Source organism: Polypterus senegalus, chromosome 16 (genome assembly GCF_016835505.1).
Source record: "Polypterus senegalus isolate Bchr_013 chromosome 16, ASM1683550v1, whole genome shotgun sequence".
In the NCBI taxonomy this organism is placed as follows: Eukaryota; Metazoa; Chordata; class Cladistia; order Polypteriformes; family Polypteridae; genus Polypterus; species Polypterus senegalus.
In genome coordinates this window covers 74,970,859-74,991,112 of record NC_053169.1, presented here as the reverse complement: position 1 = coordinate 74,991,112, position 20,254 = coordinate 74,970,859, and the positions used below count along the sequence as shown (strand labels likewise).

At 37.5% G+C, this 20,254-nt stretch overlaps 1 protein-coding gene across 1 annotated transcript in view; it reads right to left on the bottom strand.

The window, feature by feature from the left end:
- Window positions 1–20,254, bottom strand: part of vps54 (VPS54 subunit of GARP complex) — a 117,040-nt gene that overhangs the window by 65,489 nt on the left and 31,297 nt on the right. Inside the window, exons 2-6 of the mRNA XM_039737915.1 lie at window positions 15,929–16,097; window positions 12,320–12,564; window positions 7,550–7,634; window positions 7,224–7,258; window positions 7,013–7,144 (exon numbers count right to left, since the gene is read on the bottom strand). Coding sequence (XP_039593849.1) covers window positions 7,013–7,144; window positions 7,224–7,258; window positions 7,550–7,634; window positions 12,320–12,564; window positions 15,929–16,064 — 633 coding nt within the window. The 5' untranslated portion in view covers window positions 16,065–16,097. The remainder of the gene's footprint in view (window positions 1–7,012; window positions 7,145–7,223; window positions 7,259–7,549; window positions 7,635–12,319; window positions 12,565–15,928; window positions 16,098–20,254) is intronic.

The window sequence follows — 20,254 nt, the reverse complement described above, 5'->3', positions numbered from 1 at the left end:
AAATAATCTAATTTAGGGTCAAACACAATCCTGAAAGTACTGGAATTGCCAATCAACCTATCTAGTATTTCCCTGGGGATATGTGAGGAAATACAGTATGTATCTGCAGGAAAACTCATACAGAAACAAAAAGAAAGTAAAACTTCCATACAAAAAATAACCAGAAGCAAGATTCAAATTCAGGATGCTGTGAATCTGAGGCAATGCCAGATCTTAATGCAATATCATAATGCAATCAGACTACTTTTTAGAAAAAGTTTAATATTTTACTTAAGATATTACAGCATAGGTTGGGTTAATACTTTATCTAAACTTATAACACTCAAAATTAAAAAATATAAAATTAAGCAAAAACTGAGTAGAATCACAAATATACATGATCTGTATGATTTAGTTTAGCTAGAAGGTTCAATTACACTAGTAGCTCTTTCCAATATATAATGAACTCATACTTTATAAAATTAGGAGCAATTATAGTATATACCTGTGTGGTATAGCAGGTCCACAGCTCAAACTGAAAAGGCCAGTTTTAATAATCACCGCACTCACGGCCTAAACGGGGGCGTGGTAGTGTGGCCAGAGCGGTTCCCGGGAGCTTCGTGATGCAGGTAGTCCTTTCTTAAGTGCACAGGTGAGGAGTTGTCCGCATCCGTAATTGTTGCCGGGAGCTGCTAATCGCCACACCTGATCCACATCCCCGTAATATATAGTAGAAGCGCGAGGCAGATAGAGGGGAGGAAAAAAGTAAAGAACAGGAACGGAGGTTAAGGGAGAAGAAGGCGGCAGGAAGGATAAAGCCAGTGTGTGAGCGAGTGAGAGCGCGTGGTTGAAGGTTGAATGCAGCTGGTAGAAGAGCCCCGGAGGAGTGTTTGGCCAGCTCTTTGGGGATGGGCAGATTGAAGCGGTCACTCCAGTTGAGCAGTTTTGAGGAGCTGGAGTGACCGGCAGAGGAGATGACTTGCCATTGAAGGGTGCGTCAGTCGAGGAGTCTTTGGGCGTGTTGAGCCCCAATGTGAGCGCCCTGGCTACTGTGGCGTGAACCTGTCTCGGTCCAGCTGGAGCCTTATGTAGCCGGTGAAAGGAAGGCTACTGGACTAGAATAGCAGGGAGCTGCATTTGCTGGTAGGGCGACAACCCTGTTGCGGGGCCCGTATGGGAGAAGCAGGGGAGCCGCCAGTAGAAAGAAGAAAGCAAAGGAATATTAAGACAAGACTGCTTCCAACCATTATCATTTTAACCTCGTTCTAAAAGGATGCATTTATTGGATTTTAATCTCCACAGTTCACCTGTTAGAACGGATTTATTTAAGAACTATTTGAGACACTGCACTTATTTGGACACTGTTTTTGGTTTTGTTTTTAATAAAAGGACTTTTTACACCATCCCCTTGCTTCGTTGTTGATGTCCTCACTGTCTAGCTCCATTGGTGACATTACCGATGGTGTTGGGTTTGAGAGCTCCCCAGAAGTCTAGATGGGAGCATGGAGTAGAACCCGGATCATCACAACCGGATAAACAAAACGTTGCTATCTTTTTCTCAAAGAATGAGCCATCTTCCCTCAAAGAAAAGAGAATTTATCAATAACCAAAGAAAGTGTGAAGTCTCCTTTTTAATCTTGTCAAAAAGAACGGTATAAAAACGGGTCTCCTCTATGTTGATATTCTTACTGAACGTTATCAATCCACTTCTGAACAGGTTATAAAACTGAAGTCACAAACTGTGTTTCTGCATAATAATTAACCACTGCAGTAAAATTAATGTAAGGTAGGATTTTAGAAAGGCAATAAAGACGGACTTTACTAATGGAAATTCTAACAAGATAGCGTGGGGATGTCTTGATTAGGAGAACCTATTCCAGTTCACACTCCTCAGAGTACTCAGGAAAGCTTGTACGTAACAAGAATTCCACCAGTCAGGAGAATCTCAAATTTAGGATTCCTTCTTAGCTCATAAGCAGACCAACAATTTATTCTTGAAAAGATACTGTACATCTGAGTAGATTGAGGGAATTTGCCAATCCTGTTAACGCATGCCTCCTAGCCTAGGAGCATCTGGAGACAGGATCGTATGGCCTTTGCAGCTGTGCATCCTAACACTATAACCCTCACCTGGATAAGTAGAAGAAATGAGATGATGTTTGTGGAAAAATATAAACCTACTGTAGTGGATATAAATACCAAGTATTCACATAATTCCATGATTAATTAGGATTTAATTATATTATTAAATCCACCAGCAACATTCATACAGCAATTATCTTAATATGCATTAAAAAATATGAAACAACTATTAAGAAACTGCTGAATATATAACAGTATATATACTGCTCAAAAGAATTAAAGGAACACTTTTTAATCAGAGTATAGCATAAAGTCAATGAAACTTATGGGATATTAATCTGGTCAGTTAAGTAGCAGAGGGGGTTGTTAATCAGTTTCAGCTGCTGTGGTGTTAATGAAATTAACAACAGATGCACTAGAGGGCAACAATGAGATGACCCCCAAAACAGGAATGGTTTAACAGGTGGAGGCCACTGACATTTTTCCCTCCTCATCTTTTCTGACTGTTTCTTCACTAGTTTTGCATTTGGCTACAGTCAGTGTCACTACTGGTAGCATGAGGTGATACCTGGACACTACAGAGGTTGCACAGGTAGTCCAACTTCTCCAGGATGGCACATCAATACGTGTCATTGCCAGAAGGTTTGCTGTGTCTCCCTGCATAGTCTCAAGTGCATGGAGGAGATTCTAGGAGACAAGCAGTTACTCTAGGAGAGCTGGAGAGGGCCATAGAAGGTCCATAACCCATCAGCAGGACCAGTATCTGCTCCTTTGGGCAAGGAGGAACAGGATGAGCACTGCCAGAGCCCTACAAAATGACCTCCAGCAGGCCACTGGTGTGAATGTCTCTGACCAAACAATCAGAAACAGACTTCATGAGGGTTGCCTGAGGGCCCAAATGTCTACTGCGCCCTGTGCTCACTGCACAGCACCGGGGAGCTCAATTGGCAGTTGCCATAGAATACCAGAATTGGCAGGTCCACCACTGGCGTCCTGTGCTTTTCACAGATGAGAGCAGGTTCACCCTGAGTATATGTGAAAGACGTGGAAGGGTCAGGAGAAGCCGTGGAGAATATTATGCTGCCTGTAACATCGTTTAGCATGACTGGTTTGGTGGTGGGTCAGTGATGATCTTGGAGGCATATCCATGGAGCGACTCACAGACCTCTACAGGCTAGACAACGGCATCTTGACTGCCATTAGGTATCAGGATGAAATCCTTGGACCCATTGTCAGACCCTACGCTGGTGCAGTAGGTCCTGGTTTCCTCCTAATGCACGACAATGCCCGGCCTCATGTGGCAAGAGTATGCAGGCAGTACCTGGAGGATGAAGGAATTGAAACAATTGAATGGCCTTCACGATCCCCTGACTTAAACCCAATAGAACATCTGTGGGACATTATGTTTCGGTCCATTAGGCGCCGCCAGGTTGCTCCTCAGACTGTACAACAGCTCAGGGATGCCCTCATACAGATCTGGGAGGAAATGCCACAAGACACCATCCGTCGTCTCATTAGGAGCATGCCCCGATGTTGTCAAGTATGCATACAAGCTCGTGGGGGCCACACAAGATACTGAAAAGCATTTTGAGTAGTAGAAATTAAGTTTTTGAAAAAATGGACTAGCCTGCCACATCTTCATTTCACTCTGATTTTAGGGTGTCTACACAATTGAGCCCTCTGTAGGCAGAAAACTTTTATTTCCATTAAAAGACTTGGCATCCTTTTGTTCCTAAGACATTGCCCTGTCGTTATTTGTATAGATATCCAACTTCATATTGAGATCTGATGTATCTAATGTGTTTCTTTAAAGTGTTCCTTTAATTTTTGTGAGCAGTGTATATTCAGAATAACTGCTGAATAAATACTTCATATCAAGATAAAATGCCATAAAAACCCATTTCCACAAGTGCTGCAATAATCAGTATTACTGCATATTTCACACAGCTTTTGTTCTGTTGGTCAGTGAACAAATCTGAATATAGTACTATAGTGACAAACTATATTGGAAGCAGAAAGCCAAATAGCTTAGTTTTGAAATGTATCTGAAATCTGTTGAATATACATTTACAACATGTAACTGTTTATTTATACAGAATACGACAATTTATATTCCTGACATTGTTGGGTTCCTGAAGATAACAGAGGTAAAATATTGGGCAAATACAGAATTCTTCCTGGAACACATTTGTTATTTTCTTTCTTCACAGCTCCTGTTTCCTTTCCCACAGATTTATATTGAACGACTGCAATTAAACCTTATCTACAATGAAGACTGGCTCAGAACGGAAGAAATCTCACGGTATTAATGTTGCATAATCCACATGAAGTCTTTCAACTACATGCTTACAATGTACAAAATGCATATTTTTTGCTAATATTCCTGCACGGAGAGGTCGGGTGGCCTTCACATACACCTGATCTTGCTCCGTGAGTGATTTCTTCTTGTGGGGCTTTCTCAAATCAAAGGTAAACGCACACTGACCTCAAAACCTTGAAGCCCTCAAGGACCCTGTTCACCACAAAATCACCACTATTCCCCTTGAACTGGCCGAACGAGTCATGCGAGTGTTCAGAAATCATCTCAAAGAGTGTATTGCTAATGATGGCCACCACCTTGAAGTCATTTTTAAAACTCAGTGAAATAAATCTATTTTGTATACCTTTTCTTGTTGAATGAAATGAAATTTATTTTATCTTGTTGCGTTTTTGTAGAATAAACGTTCAAAATGTGGTACTTCTTATTGGCCCACTCTGTATTTAACAATGTTTTAGCAAAAACTGCATTCATTTTACATTTTCAGGGCATGCGACTGGATAACTTGACATGTGGATTGTGTGGCACAAGTAACGTGAGACTTTTCATTGACGTTTTTGATGTTGCTTTTGTCAAGAATTGGTCACTGTAGTCTCCCATTCTTTCAGAAATGGTTAACTCCATTCTCCTTGTAAAAGTAAGATTACAATTTTTTTCTCAGCCAACATCACAAACAGCATGGGGAAAGTAAAATATGAAAATGAATAACTTTTGGTTGAAGTATTCCTTTAGTAAAGCATGACTATTTGTGAAAAGATTATCTAGAAAAGCAGTTAACATTTTTAATACTTACTATGTAAATATTTTTAAATTTACTTTTATTTAGAATTAACAAAAACTGACCATTTTCAATGAAAGCTAAATTTCCATTTCAGTTATGCTAGGCATACAATAGGTATCAAGGCATAGGTAGCAGCAGCCCTGTCACAAAGTGTCATTAATTTTGTTTATTTCTTTCCAATTTTCAAATTGAAAAAGACATACACTTGCAAGAAAATGTTGGTCAAGTTTTGATTAACTACTCCTACACATCAATAGTTTTTTTAGAGAGAAAAGGATAATGTTCAGTTTTTTTTGAGACATGAGTAGTTTAGGAGTGATAATGTGACCTGTTGAAACAACAATGCGATACGAAACAGGTGATGTAATCATGTTAAAATATATAAGGAGTCTCCCAAAAAAACAGCATGGCTCACCAATTTGTCAGTAAAGGCATTAGCAATTAATCAAATGATTTGAGAACAACATTCCTCCAAGATAAATTAGGTAGGATTTTGGGCATTTCACTTTGTACAGTGCAGAATATAATTAAAAGATTCAAGGAATCTGGTCAAATCTCAGTGCGTTAAGAGCAAGGATGAAAAACACTTTTGAATGTACACGATATCCAATCACTCAGACAATACTTTCCTACAAGCTGTCATGCATCTGTAGTGGATATCATGACACTGATGGAAATACTTCAGTAAAGCTTTTGTCAGTCAGCAAAAGAAGCCATACATGAACATTGTTCTTTCTTGGGTTAGTCTCATGTTAGATTGAAAAGTAGCAGTAGTTGTAGTCTGACAAATCAACATTTCATAAGATTTTGGAAAAAACACCCGTTGCATTATGTTCAAAACAGCTAGCATTTGTCATTGTATAGGTGTATGTAACTGCCAATGTCATGGGTAACTGACACCTCTATGAAGGGCATTGTTAATGCAGAAAGATATCCAACAAGAATGTGAAGTGTAAAATATGGCAACAAAGTCCCAATATAACTGCTCAGCTGAAGACCTACATAATGGATGAATGGGAGAAATTTCCACTTCGAAAAATTAACCAACTTGTGTCTTCAATGTCCAAAGGCTTATTAAGTGTCATTAAAAGAAAAGGTGACGTGACAGAGTTGTAAAACACTTCACTTAACATTTTTGGAGTTTCCTTGGGGAGATGTGATGTGTATTGTATATAATTATTAAAAAAAAAAAAAACACACACACACACATTTAAATTCACAAGGTAAAACAACCTAATGCGTGTGTGTATATTTTAAAATAGTATAGGGTGAACAGACTTGATAAATTATTTCATTTTGTGTTTATTAGTATTTTCTACACTGCCCAAATGCTTTGGAATTGGGTTTTATTTTAGGACAGATTTTTCCTCCTGCATTTACAATTAAATTGACTAGGTGACTTTTTTATATAAATATATCTAAAAATATTAGAGGTTCATGCTCCCATCTGTTCATGATCCAGTGAGGCCTGACTTACTGTGACAGCCTGCTGTAACTTTTAAACATGCATTACAGTTAGCTAATGCAGTTTCATTTCTAATCTGCAACGGTAGATGACTGCTACATGAGGGGTTTTCCTTTCACCTTTTGAATGTCTTAAAATTTTTACCTGCACAAGTCTTTTCAATGTTGGTAATGCTATTTTTTATGAAGTTACATTTCCTGGTCATACCAAAAGAACACAAAATCTTAAGTCTAAATTTAACTTAAAGTTTGTAGTATTGTTCTGTAAGATTTTTATAACAATTGACATTCAGTAATAAGTAATCAACTATTGCAAGTAGACTGAAGAATAAAGATACCTAAGTGGTTCTCAGACAGTTTAAGTGCTGTCAAAACTAGTGGTCCTTTACCTTTTCTTGAAGCAACCTTGAAGACCCCACAACTCGACTGCCCTTACCAGCTGCTCCACTGAAGTGAGACCATGGCAACACCACATTAAATGTCAATGGATCATCCAAGGCAAAATCTGGTTTCATGAATACCTGAGGAAAAAGTTTGAACATCAAATTGATACAGATAAAAGTACAATCAATTTAATGTTCAGGTGACCTGAAGAATTACCTTGGGTACTTGTTCCAGATCAGTTCTTGATTTATCTGTAAAACATTAACAGCGTAGTAATAATAATAGTGTAATAAATGCAAATTTGCTAAATATTCAATTTTTGAATATGAATTAATAAGGTATCAAAAAGAACATACAACTTACAGCTTACCTAGCTATGTCTAATGTAATCAAGTATACATGTAAACTCTCAGTTACATCATGTCAAGGAGCTACATAAATGAATTAAATATTTTAAAGAAAAGCCAGGAAACAATAGTAAGTAACAACAGTTATATCTAGAGCAACATCATAAAATGATTAAATAATTATAACTAACATACCGTGGTTGTTTGAAAGAGTGCAGACAGTGCCAAGTTCATCTTTAGCTGGACAAATATACTTGCACCTTGCATGAATTTTTTCTCTCTTTCAAAAAAAAAAAAAAAGTTTATGCATTAGCCTGAAGAAACCCACCATGGACTGTAGAACAGTTCCTCACCAACACAATAATCATTACTTGCAAAATAATGCAAAAATCACAAATGCATGACTGGCAAAATATGCAAGAATGAATTTCACTATATCATTAGCATAAAACAAAATTTTAAGATAGGATCACTGGACAAACATCAAACACTGGAGAAGGAAAAAATTATAGGCTACAAAATAAAAAAAAAAAAGTTATCCTCAAACGCACAAAGCATCAGAGACTCAGACACAGCCAAATAAAATTAAAGGATCAGCATAGCAACAGGACTGCTACTGTAGGCATTCAATGCATTGCTAAAGGCGGATTTAACATATAAGCATATCTCAGCTGAATTCACACCAAAGATTTTAGACTGCAAGTTGCCTAAATCAACAGTTTTCTTTTGCCACAAGTAATCAATGACACCAACAGATTTAGAAGCTACACCAAGTTTTCGGTTATTCCAAGAGTAAAGGAGACAACCCCAGGCATGCAACAGAAGATAATAAATAAAAACACAAGCAGTACCAGAGCATCTCTGCGACTGCGTTACCCTCTCTCCCCCAGCACATAACACCTACAAAACAGCCCAAAGTGCTCCACCCAAACCCAGCCCTCATCCAACCCATTACAAATCAAATTCTGACCCTCCTGACATGGCTACATTTAGAAAACCATTAAAACAGAACAATTTGGTGATAAACCATCACACACATGGAGCCCTGATGGACCCCATCCAATGCATCCTCAAGATGTGCAACATCCTACACTTACTAGCAGATCAAGGCTACCATATGTCATGAATACCAGCAATTTTTTTTCCCCAAGGTTGAATACATTTTTTTCTTCAATTTATTAATTCTTCATTATGGCCTTGATTAATACAGAACCAAGTTTCACTTTCATTTTTTAATTCACTTTTATTATTTTTTTGTACCATGGATATCCATTGGGGATGGACATCAAAAACAACCAGACTGTATTCTTCAAAATAACCGGACAGTCATATTTGTATAGGAACTTTAATATTAATGGCCTTGGATAGGATGAATATAGATTCTATGATACCGCTCAACTTTAGTTGCATAATTACAAAAAGCTGGATACAAAATTGGCCTAAGTTTATTTAGAAATTTGTTTATTTTTATTGTCAGCATTTTACTTAATCCCAGAAAAGAAATATTGTATTCCAATTTATACCTTCTAGTTCAGTGAGCCTACACTCAAAGTCAACTACAAAACATTTTGCTTAGTATCCTAAAATCTAGATGTGTTTTAATAGGATTTTACCATGTAGATTCATATAAATCGATTACATAATATTTATGGCAGATATCTGTACATCTCTAACTATCTATACATCTAATAATGCAGTGGCTAATACAGCTGTTTCATGATCTGGGATCCTGCATTTAAATGCTGTACTCAGTAACTATCTCAAAGGTATCAGTATCACTTCTCCATATGTTTGGGAAATTTTCTCAGGGTACTCTGGTTTTCCTATCACATCTCCAAGAAATTTGTGTTAACTGGCAATCTAAGCCTGTCCTTTGTGAATGCCAGTGTGGGTGTGTACATGATTGGAGTTTGTGATGGACTGGTACTTAGGCTAGGGCTGGTTCCCACCATGCACCTAAAGCAGACAAGATAGGCTCCAGCCAACCATATGAACTGGAATAGTTTTGAAAATGTCATGCTGTAGCATATGCAATCAAAGTAATTTACATAACGTTCGATTTCACTCTAGATACCTGTAAGGCCTCAAAGTTTGGTAATGTAGTCAAAATAATTATAAAGACAAGGAATGTGTTAAAATGGCTTGTGAACAAAAGGGCAGAGATCAAGGATAGCCCATAAAAATATATAAAACATTTAATATTCCTTTGAATACAGTCATTCTTTGAAGAGTGGAACAATTTTAACTCAACAAAAACCCATTTACAGGAGGAATTCTTCCAGACCTAATCATCTAGGTCAGTGCTTCCCAGTCCTGGAGACCCACTGTGGCTGCAGGTTTTTGTTCCAACCAGCTTTTTTTAAATTGAACTCCTGGGATAATTAAGTGAAATGTTATTTCCCAGGTTCTGTGTTTTGGGAACAATATAGAAATTAGAAAACTAAGTTTGGTAAAAAAAAATTAAAAAAAAAATTAAACTGTACCAAGTAGTTATATGGGAATAATATATTTGTTTTTCTTAACAATATTTTCTTCTTTATTTTCATTCTATTTTTACAGGTGTTCTAATTGTTAATTAATCCATTATTTACTAATTAGTGGGTTTGACGCTAAAGTAGTTGCAGCCTTTGAATATTCAGTGTTGTTTGCCTGCATGTCTGCTCTGCTCAATTGTAATTGTCATTAATAAGATACAACAAAGGGGGAAAACTGCACAGAGAAAGGGCAAAATATAATGAAATCAACAAAAGAGAGTTAAGCATTTAAATCTATAGCAAAAGCAGAAATATTTCTAAATGTCTTATAAACGTAAAAATCATGCTGCTGTGCTTTTCTGAGTGTAGAATAAAATAAAAAAAAATACAAGCAAATTAAATGAGATCAGAGTTATTGGGTTACGGATTATGAATTTGGGTGGAACAAAAACCTGTAGCCACAGTGGGTCTCCAGGACCGAGTTTGGGAAACACTGCTCTAGGTAATTACTCTGAAAATATGTACAAAGCAGCATGGCCTAGCCAACATAAAAACTGTCCAAACCTTAACAGCAAATCAGCTAATGAGGTCATTTGTCTCAATATACTAACCAGATACTTTATCAAGGTTCACCAAAATGATGCAGTAGAATGTTTCAGATTTTCACAACTCCATATATAAAGAAGTAATATCTATCTTCTATCATAAATGCTTTTCTCCTTATTTTCCCACAACACCTTCAAAAACACAACTGGCTACTTAACTAAAATAATTCAACATGAACAGCCCTATATACAGTATGATTTATGAATTTTAAAGACCTAGACCAGTTCCCCATATAGCCCACTATGTTCAAAACTATAGTTGTTTTAATATCCTTATCCTGCTCTAGTAGGGCATGCCCTTTACTCATTGGATGGACTTGCTTACATGTCTGTGCTCAGTTTCTTGTACTGCTTTATATTTTTATATAATAAAACCTTAAATAATTCTCCACATGTGATTTCACTAGTATATTACATAATCTGAACAAAACATTTTATTAGCATTTTAATTGTGCATTTTGAAGGAAAAGAATGTTTTATAAATAAAAATGCTACTTTCTTTTCTAAGGTGACTTCCTCTAGGACAGAGTTGCACATCATGTATTTATAACTGATGTTTTCTTGCCAATATTAATTAATTTCCACTTCTGTATAGTAAGCTACTCCACTAAAGTTGGCGTTATCTTTGAATTTCACAAGTTATGAACTATACCAGAATCTATGCCAATAATATAAATTACAAAAAGTAGTGGTTTATAAACACCATGTGAAATACTCTCCTTTTATCTGAACTATATCTTTGGTCAAGTACCAACTTGAAATCTAGTATTGAAAGTTCCTTATTATGTCAATGGCGTTTACATTCACAGTCTTTTGTAAGGACTAAGCAAAGGATGTTGTATGCTTGACTTTTGTTTACTACTCCATTTGTCTGCTCAAAATCTATTAGAATGGTTTACAAGGATCTTCCTTGTCAAGAACTCTTAAGGGCTGTTACTTATTTTTTATACAAGCAGTCTAATAATTTATTTCTGATTATAGTTTCCACGTTTTAAATGGAATACAAGCAAAGATTTATGATCTAGAAATACTGGGATACATTATGTCACTCGTCACATAGGCTGTTGCCAGTAATCAGGTATATCTCCCACCTGACGGGTGTAAAATTGTTTGCCTTTTGTTTTAGATTTAATAGTAAATATTTATTCAGTTCCTCTCCTTTTTTAAACTTTAATTTACTTTGAGTTTCAGGTACTCTTCTAGGCCATAATTTTGGTATAGTGTTCTTTTTAAATTTTTTTTATTGCTAACTACATCAAAAATGTAACAGAAGAAAACTTAATTTGCCGTTTTTCTGTTTTACCATTAACTATTATTTTATGTCTTTTAAGTGCCTTATTAAATATTCATTAAATCAATAGCCTTTAAGCTCAGATTTACAAATGGGTGACGTTCAAGTTAACAGCAGCATTTTCTTAAGGAAGGCTCTTATATCATGCATATGACAAATGGATAGCAGAGTACTTGATGGATCATTATATGAACAAATAAAATGGAAAAAAAAAAAATCAGATGTGTGTGTGCAAGCTAAAACAATGAAATAATAATGTACTGCCTAATACCAAATACATCTAATTTATTTAGCTGGAAAGGAACTAATAAGGTAGGCAAGGAAAAAAACAAACAAATGAACATGCTGGGAAATATTCTTTTTTTTTTTTTTGAGACAAAATGTAATTGAGGATGTAGCAGTGAGGAGCAATAGTGATAGTTTTCAATCTATAAAATGTGCACTAGTATTATTTATTTATCAGCAAAGTGTGATAACCAACCAAAAGTATTTAAAAAGAGACAAAATAAAATAAGTTAAGAACCTAAAATTATACTGAAAAAATATGCACACATTTTGTCACAAACTCACAATACATCATAGCACAAGAACAAACCTTTGAGGTTTCTTTAAGGTAAGATGCAAAGTCTTCCTTGGTGACATTTGGGAGGTAAGGGGATGGCATAACCTCACTTTCTATAAAATCTGCACCCCAAGTTTTTGTAAAAAAGTCAGACTCTCTCTTCACCAATCTTGGATCATTTAATGCTGCAGGAAGATTCACTTTGGAGTCATAAACAGTCCATTCGTGTTGATCTGCCACAATTGATGGAGGATCACATAAGCTATGGAGATCACCTACTGAAGAGCAAAGGAAATAAAGTTAATAAATCAGCCTACTCAAATTCCTCATCTGGAATAAACAGACATGGCTAAATGACCCAATTAAAAATTACAAATACTCTACGGAAGCCTTTAGCTAAATTTAACAATATACGCAAATGACAATGATGATTCAAGGATTATAGCTTCCTTTCTCCAAATCGATAAGTGACACTTTGGCTACACCATAAATACCTTAAAAAGAAAGGACAAATATTAGTAATATGTATGACAAAGTTTTTCACAAGTGTAGGTATGGATAAAATAAATTAGTATATTCAGAGTACCTACAAGTACAGGTAAATAACACATACACAAACATACATTAATAATGCATTGACTGACCAGGCAGAGAAACACAAAAATCAGGAGTCATCTTAAAAGCTACACACATTTTGTAGATTTCATGTGACAAATTAGGCAAGACTTCTAAGAACAAACATACAGAGTATTTGGATTATACGTTTAACACTAGAATTACCAAAGTTTACGAGAAAACTCATAAATCCGGCCCACCTTAAATCCACTCACATGTCTCCATTCAGCGTCTTTTGTCTTGTAAATGTGTTAATAATCCCCTTTCAATTTTTAACTGTTATATTGCAGCCATTTGCTAAAATCATTTAAATTCATTTTTTCCCATCATTAATGTATACACAGCACCCCATATTGACAGACAAAAAAAAGAATTTTTGAAATTGTTGCAGATTTATTAAAAAAGAAAAACTGAAATATCACATGGTCCTAAGTATTCAGACCCTTTGCTCGGTATTTAGTAGAAGCACCCTTTTGAGCTAATACAGCCATGAGTCTTCTTGGGAAAGATGCAACAAGTTTTTCACACCTGGATTTGGGGATCCTCTGCCATTCCTCCTTGCAGATCCTCTCCAGTTCTATCAGGTTGGATGGTAAACGTTGGTGGACAGCCATTTTTAGGTCTCTCCAGAGATGCTCAATTGAGTTTAAGTAAGGGCTCTGGCTGGGCCATTCAAGAACAGTCACAGAGTTGTTGTGAAGCCACTCCTTCGTTATTTTAGCTGTGTGCTTAGGGTCATTGTCTTGTTGGAAGGTAAACCTTCGGCTCAGTCTGAGGTCCTTAGCACGCTGGAGAAGGTTTTTGTCCAGGATACCCCTGTACTTGGCCGCATTCATCTTTCCCTCAATTGCAACCAGTCGTCCTGTCCCTGCAGCTGAAAAACACCCCCACAGCATGATGCTGCCACCACCATTCTTCACTGTGGGGACTGTATTGGACAAGTGATGAGCAGTGCCTGGTTGTCTCCACACATACCGCTTAGAATAAAGGCCAAAATCTTGGAGTTTGCTAAAAGACACCTGAAGGACTCTGAGATGGTGAGAAATAAGATTCTCTGGTCTGATGAGACCAAGATAGAACTGCTGCAATGTTACAGAGGTATGTGTGGAGACAACCAGGCATTGCTCATCACTTGTCCAATACAGTCCCCACAGTGAAGCATGGCACAAAACACCCAGGCTCTCTCAGCAGCAGGCGTTCGCTCGCTCTCTCTCTCTCTCTCAGAAGCGCACACACACACACCCTCTCTCTCTCTCTCTCTCTCTCAGAAGCACACACACCCTCTTTCTCTCAGCAGCACACACACCCTCTCTTTCTCTCTCTCTCTGCAGCACACACACACCCTCTCTCTCCTTCTCTCAGCAGCACACACACACCCCCTCTCTCTCTCTCAGCAGCACACACACACCCCCCCTCTCTCTCTCAGCAGCACACACACCCTCTCTCTCTCTCTCTGTCTCTCTCAGCAGCACGCGCTCTCTCTCCCTCTCTGTAACATTGCAGCAGTTCGCACTAATAACCTTGCAAGCCGATCGCTGTATAAATACCTTAATTTAATTAGTTTTAAGCACATTGGAGTGGGAAGGAACATTTGAACAAACCTGAACTTTATTTAAAAGCCAACCACAAGCAACCAAGAAAATAACATTACAGGAGTTTGTGCTATAGCCTTGCAACCGATCGCTGTATAAACACTTTAATGAGTTTTAAGCACAGGGTAAAAAAATGAACATTTGAAAAAAGTGAAAACTAACACTGCAACAATTCATGCTACGAACCGAAAAATGAACATTTGAAAAATCCGTAAGACAAAAACGAATCATAAACCACCAAGAAAACTAACCTTGCATGAGTCGAGCTCTGGCATGAAGTGAGGAGGAACTGGGTGGAGAGAAGGTTACAGTTTTGAGGGAGAGTCTGGCTCCGCGATGGAAGGATGTTTTCCTTCAGGTGTTTTCTCTCTTGTGATTTCTTGGGTTTCTGGTGTTTTTAGCTGGTGGGAGCAAAAGCCTCATGCAGCCATTCCTAAAACAAAGTCCTTGTGACCCAACCCTTCGTGTTTGCCCTCCACATTACTGGCAGTCTGGCTTTGATTACATTGTGCTGCTTGAAAGCACGAGGGTTCTCAAATTGGTAAATTAGTAAACTGGTAAACAGTTTTTCCACCTCTTCCAGCACTTGAGGTCTTTGCCTGGTTAACGCTGTAACTCCTTTTGCAACATCAGCTGCTTTAATAGATTCTTTCTGCTTTAGAATAGTCGAAATCGTAGGTTTTCACTTCTTGTATTCGGCGGCAAGATCAGTAACACGAATGCCACGCTCAATACTTTTCAATAATTTCTTTCTTTACTTCGATTTCAATTTTCTGCAAAACTTTCTTCTCACCACTCTTCACTTGCTTAGAAGCCATGGCTAACTGCAAAAGCACACGAAATACTGTAGAGCACAAAGAGATCACAGATAAAGCACGCACGTCTGACTGAGAACAATGAACAGGGAGCGGCTCAACACGTGCTTAAATACAGTAATCGGCGTGTACGAACCGGAAGGGAAATGAAATAGAGCACAAAGAGTTCACAGCGAAAGCATGCACGCATGTGCATGCACTCACGTCTGACCGAGAACAATGCAACACGTGCGGAAATCATCAGCGCACACAAACCGAAAGGGAAACTGGCTTGTTCGTATACCGAGTGTGTGGTCGTGAACCGAGGCAAAGGTTTGGCGAACTTTTTGGTCGTAAACCGAGTTGTACATGTACCAAGACGTTCGTGAACCGAGGTTCCACTGTATATTAATTTAATAATGAAAATAACACCTAACCATTCAATAATATCAATAAGTTGCATGGAGTAATGCAATGCTGAAATTAGTACAAGGCAAAACAAATAACCATTCCTTTACAATGGATTATTAATTTTTACAATCAAATAAGATTTAAAAAGAAATAAAACTAGACTATTTAAATAGTAACATTATCTAACAACTCTAAAAGACAGCTGGAAAAAATGTATTAAGAAGTTTTACCTGTTGGTTCCTTTGGACAAACATCAGGTAGTGATCGGACGAGTTTAAAGTGCTTTGAAGAATCCATATCCTTCTTAAACATATTATCAATGTTGCTTGGATGAGGCACAGACTGGGAACTGTGGCTTGATGCCATTGCATAAAGATGACACCTCCAAAAGGAGGAGATCTGAAAAAGAACATGAAAAAAGGATTTCTTATTTAGTTGAAGACATTACGCTAAAACGTTTAACATAATGTTCATATTGAATTCATTTTTATACAGGTACTTCACTTCTAATCAATGAGTAAGTTCTGTAATGAAATGAGAATATCATGTAGCAAATTAAAAAAATAAAACATGAGACAACTTCTCTCAAAAAAAAAAAAAAAAAGGTTTTCTCAGCTTTATTAGCAAGTGGATTGATATATAGTACACTTCCTTATTTAGGAGGTGACATTTTTTGAACTGGTGTCTTCATTTGTTAAACCACCCAAATGAACTTTCTGAAGTGCTTTGCATGATTTGCAGCCCAATATGAGTACCCATCCATATGGCTAGACTGGAAAAAGGTTTCCAATGCTTCTAATCATTCTCAAACTAGTACAAAAATGTAACTGAACTAATATAGTTGTAAACATTTTGTTATATTTTGAACTTTAGCCAAAATAAATAGTTGCAATCCATTTAGAGTATGAAAGCCTTCAAACAACAGCAAAGAATGCAACTACATTTCTTTGTAGATTTTAAAAAGGACTAATACTATATACTGAAAGCAACTACTCATTTTTAAAAACTTTAGCCTAATTAACAGAGTTCTGTTTTGCAGGACACTTGCATCATATGTCTTTTGAAACTAGATGAAAAGAGTTCATCTGCATCCCAAAGACACCTCATTCCACACCCATCTCACATTATGTGACTCTTAATGTAATGTTTGCCACCTGCAGGGTGCTGTCAGCTAGTGTTACCAGAGAAGAGAGGTTCTGCTGTATTTGTTTAATATTACAATGAACAGGATGTTTATAACAGGCAGCTGAATAACCCTCTGATGCACACAAGTATGCCATGCGCAGAAGAGGTAGTTTAAGCACCTCACACAAACTTTATGTCAACCACTCATTATAATATATCTTTGCACAACGTGTCTCAGTCTCTTCAATAAATAATATATGACCTGGTTAGAAAATAAAGTACCAATTCAGCAAAGCAGATGCATTGGCTCTTGGATGCATGCACTTCAAATGATCGTGGTGCTCTATTTTAAGTTCTGTTTTACAGTTTAGTTTTAATGGCTATAGAAATGCTCCCACACTTTAGAATGTTTGGTCTAGCCATCTTTGTGGCTTCCATTTTCAATTCTGCCACTATTTAAATGTCTCTTCCTCTACTCTTCCAGGTGAAGGACAACACTCATCTCTAAGCTAAATTGTACCCATATCATTTTGTTGTGTGTTGTACTGCCAGCCTGTGTGTAGTGGTGATGCATCAACAACAAAAATCTGTGTCAATTTTTTTCTTATTGACTATGACTATCCATTGCAGCCCTGGTTGTGACTTTCTTTATTTGATGCTTTGTTTCTCTTATGGTCAACAAGTTTAATCTTATTTGTAGAACAAGTCTTTTTCGCAAAGGTTAGCAGTGAGTGACTCTGCAGGTTCATCAAAATTTTTTGAAATGTTAGTAATTATTCGATGTCTTTCTGTCTTACACATGGGGTTGTCTGTTAAAATAATATTGCCACCCTTCTAGTCTTATTGTAGTTGGAATTAAATATCCCACCCCAGCCAATCAAATTTGTTTTCAGCCTAGATTCACCTTTAATATTTAAATGTTACTCCTGAAGGAAAGTTGTTTCTGACATCATCTCATAACTAAGATCTTTAACTTGGCAACTCTTCGTATTTTAGGATTTATACTTCTTGAGAAAATGAAAATAAGTTCAACATGTTGGCAGGTGAGCTCAGATATACAAAGGTGCAGGAGTCTATGATGTCCTGGATAATGGACTGTCTGTCAGGCAGATCAGAGTTTGTAAAACATTCTCTTCGGCCCCTGTTTTTCTAAGCTTTAAGGTAATTTAGTTGCAGTGCTCCTTTACACAAGGTATTACTGTTGTTGAGCCAGAGTGTGTCCTTTATGTTGGCAGCAAACTCCCTGCAGTGTAAAACAAGGAGCAGCAAGTTGAGGCTTATTTTACCAGAGAATGAGAAGTGATTGGAATATTAGCCTGTACGTTAAAGAAAGTGGAGAAAAAAAACTGAGAAAAAAACAATTGGAGAAGACGTTCTGTGCAATTAGACAAAATGGCAAGAAAAGCTACTTTAATGAATTCAGACCTTTTTATTTTAATAAGATTTGGATTGGACTAATGTTATGCATGTGTTATTGGACAGACGTAAGTCCACATTACTGGAAGATTACAGAGGTGGGGGTGTGGACATTATGGTGTGGATTTTGTCAGAATGGAGAACTGGCAAGGTGACAGAGGACTGGGCAGTTTAGACACAGGTGTAGGATACAATTTGTGTAGCAGGTGCACCTGTTCCTTTCTACATCTACAGGGCAACTTATGGGAAGAATAAGGTGACTATGAATGTCACAGACTGATGTTTTGGAGCACAATAGAAATGGGAAAGCTAGTATCATATTGGGCAGAATGGTGGAATGGGTATAATGCATTTTAGCCTGGATTTGTTCTATTGGTCTGGTACTAGAGAGGCCAAGATTGCTTCAACACTATGATTAGGACCATGAGAGCATGTGAAATGACCAGATAGACAGGAAAGGCACTATATAATAAATAGACGTATAAGGCACTATACGTCCCCCAGTTATCGGAAGCACTCTCAATCCACTGAAGGTGGCAGCAAAGTAGATAATGAAAACAAAAACTGATGGTCATTACGGACTATTATGCACTTCTCCGACACACTTTTATAAAGTACTTTCAACCAGCAAATTATTTAGTAGATGCGTGTCAAGAAATGGGCGGCACGGTGGCGCAGTGGGTAGCGCTGCTGCCTCACAGTAAGGAGACCCGGGTTTGCTTCCCAGGTCCTCCCTGCGTGGAGTTTGCATGTTCTTCCCGTGTCTGTGTGGGTTTCCTCCAGGTACTCTGGCTTCCTCCCACAGTCCAAAGACATGCTGGTTAGATGCATTGGCGATTCTACCATTCTGTCTATCATTAGTACAAACAAAAGGATTTAGGCACAGCTTTGGCCTTCCCTTAGTAGTTTAAGGACAAAATTAATGCAAGGCTGTCCTAGTGTTCATAAAAATTATACCATACATGTAGAGGTAAACTAAAAGCAGTAAATCAACTTTAAGTAGGAAGTAACTGGAATATTCTTAGGGACATTTATAGGTTTACTAAAAGAGTTCAGAAAGAGTAGAGGCCAATTACTTTCATAGTCAGAGTTACAGATCTGTCAGATAAATCGGGCATTCGAGGAATGCCTGATGGGACAGAAACACTAAGAATAACATCAGCCACAAAGTAAAAACAAAAATAAAAAATTACGCGCAGAGCATTATGCAAGAGACATTGGGAGCATGCGCTGATAGCGTGTTTGCCGCACCCACCACATGATGAAACACCTGGATTGGAACCCAAGTAGTACTGGGCGATATGACGATATGTATTGTGGGGACGATAGAAAAGTGTCTATCGTCCTATTTCTCTTCTATCGTTTCTAACCTAATTTTATCAATTACTAAATAAAATATTGCATTAAATAGGCTATGACAAATGTATGAATGTCTTGTCGCTATGCAATGTATACTCTACCCTTTATATAAGTGATAATCAAGAATAAAAATGAACTTTTTCGCAAAGAAACTCCGTCTTATGGTTTTGCGACAAGACGCTTTACGTTGTTGCGACATGCTTTACGCTAGTTAACTCGTGAGTGCTTAAAGATGGAGACGCAAGAGGTTAAAGATGAATGCCCGGAGTCGCAACAAACTGAAACTGCTATGCAGCCCAAGAAGTACTTTTACCGAAACGTGGGGAGTACGTCAGTGATTTGGTTGCATTTTGGCTTCAAGAGCTCTGACACGGAGCAGAAGACAGTCATGTGCAAACTCTGCCAAAAGACTGTTTCCGCGCCCGACGCTAACACAACAAACCTCTTTTACCACTTGAAGAGCGTCCACGAAAAAGAATACGGGAGAATCGAAGAAATGCGACGTAAAGAAAGTTGTGAAACAGCCCGGGCAAGTGGTGAGAAAAAATATAGCCAGCCTAAAATTAAAGAGTCTTTCATAAAAAGAACATCGTATGAAAAAACGTCCCAGCGCCATAAAGAAATCACATGTGCCATCTTGCATTACATTTGTAAAG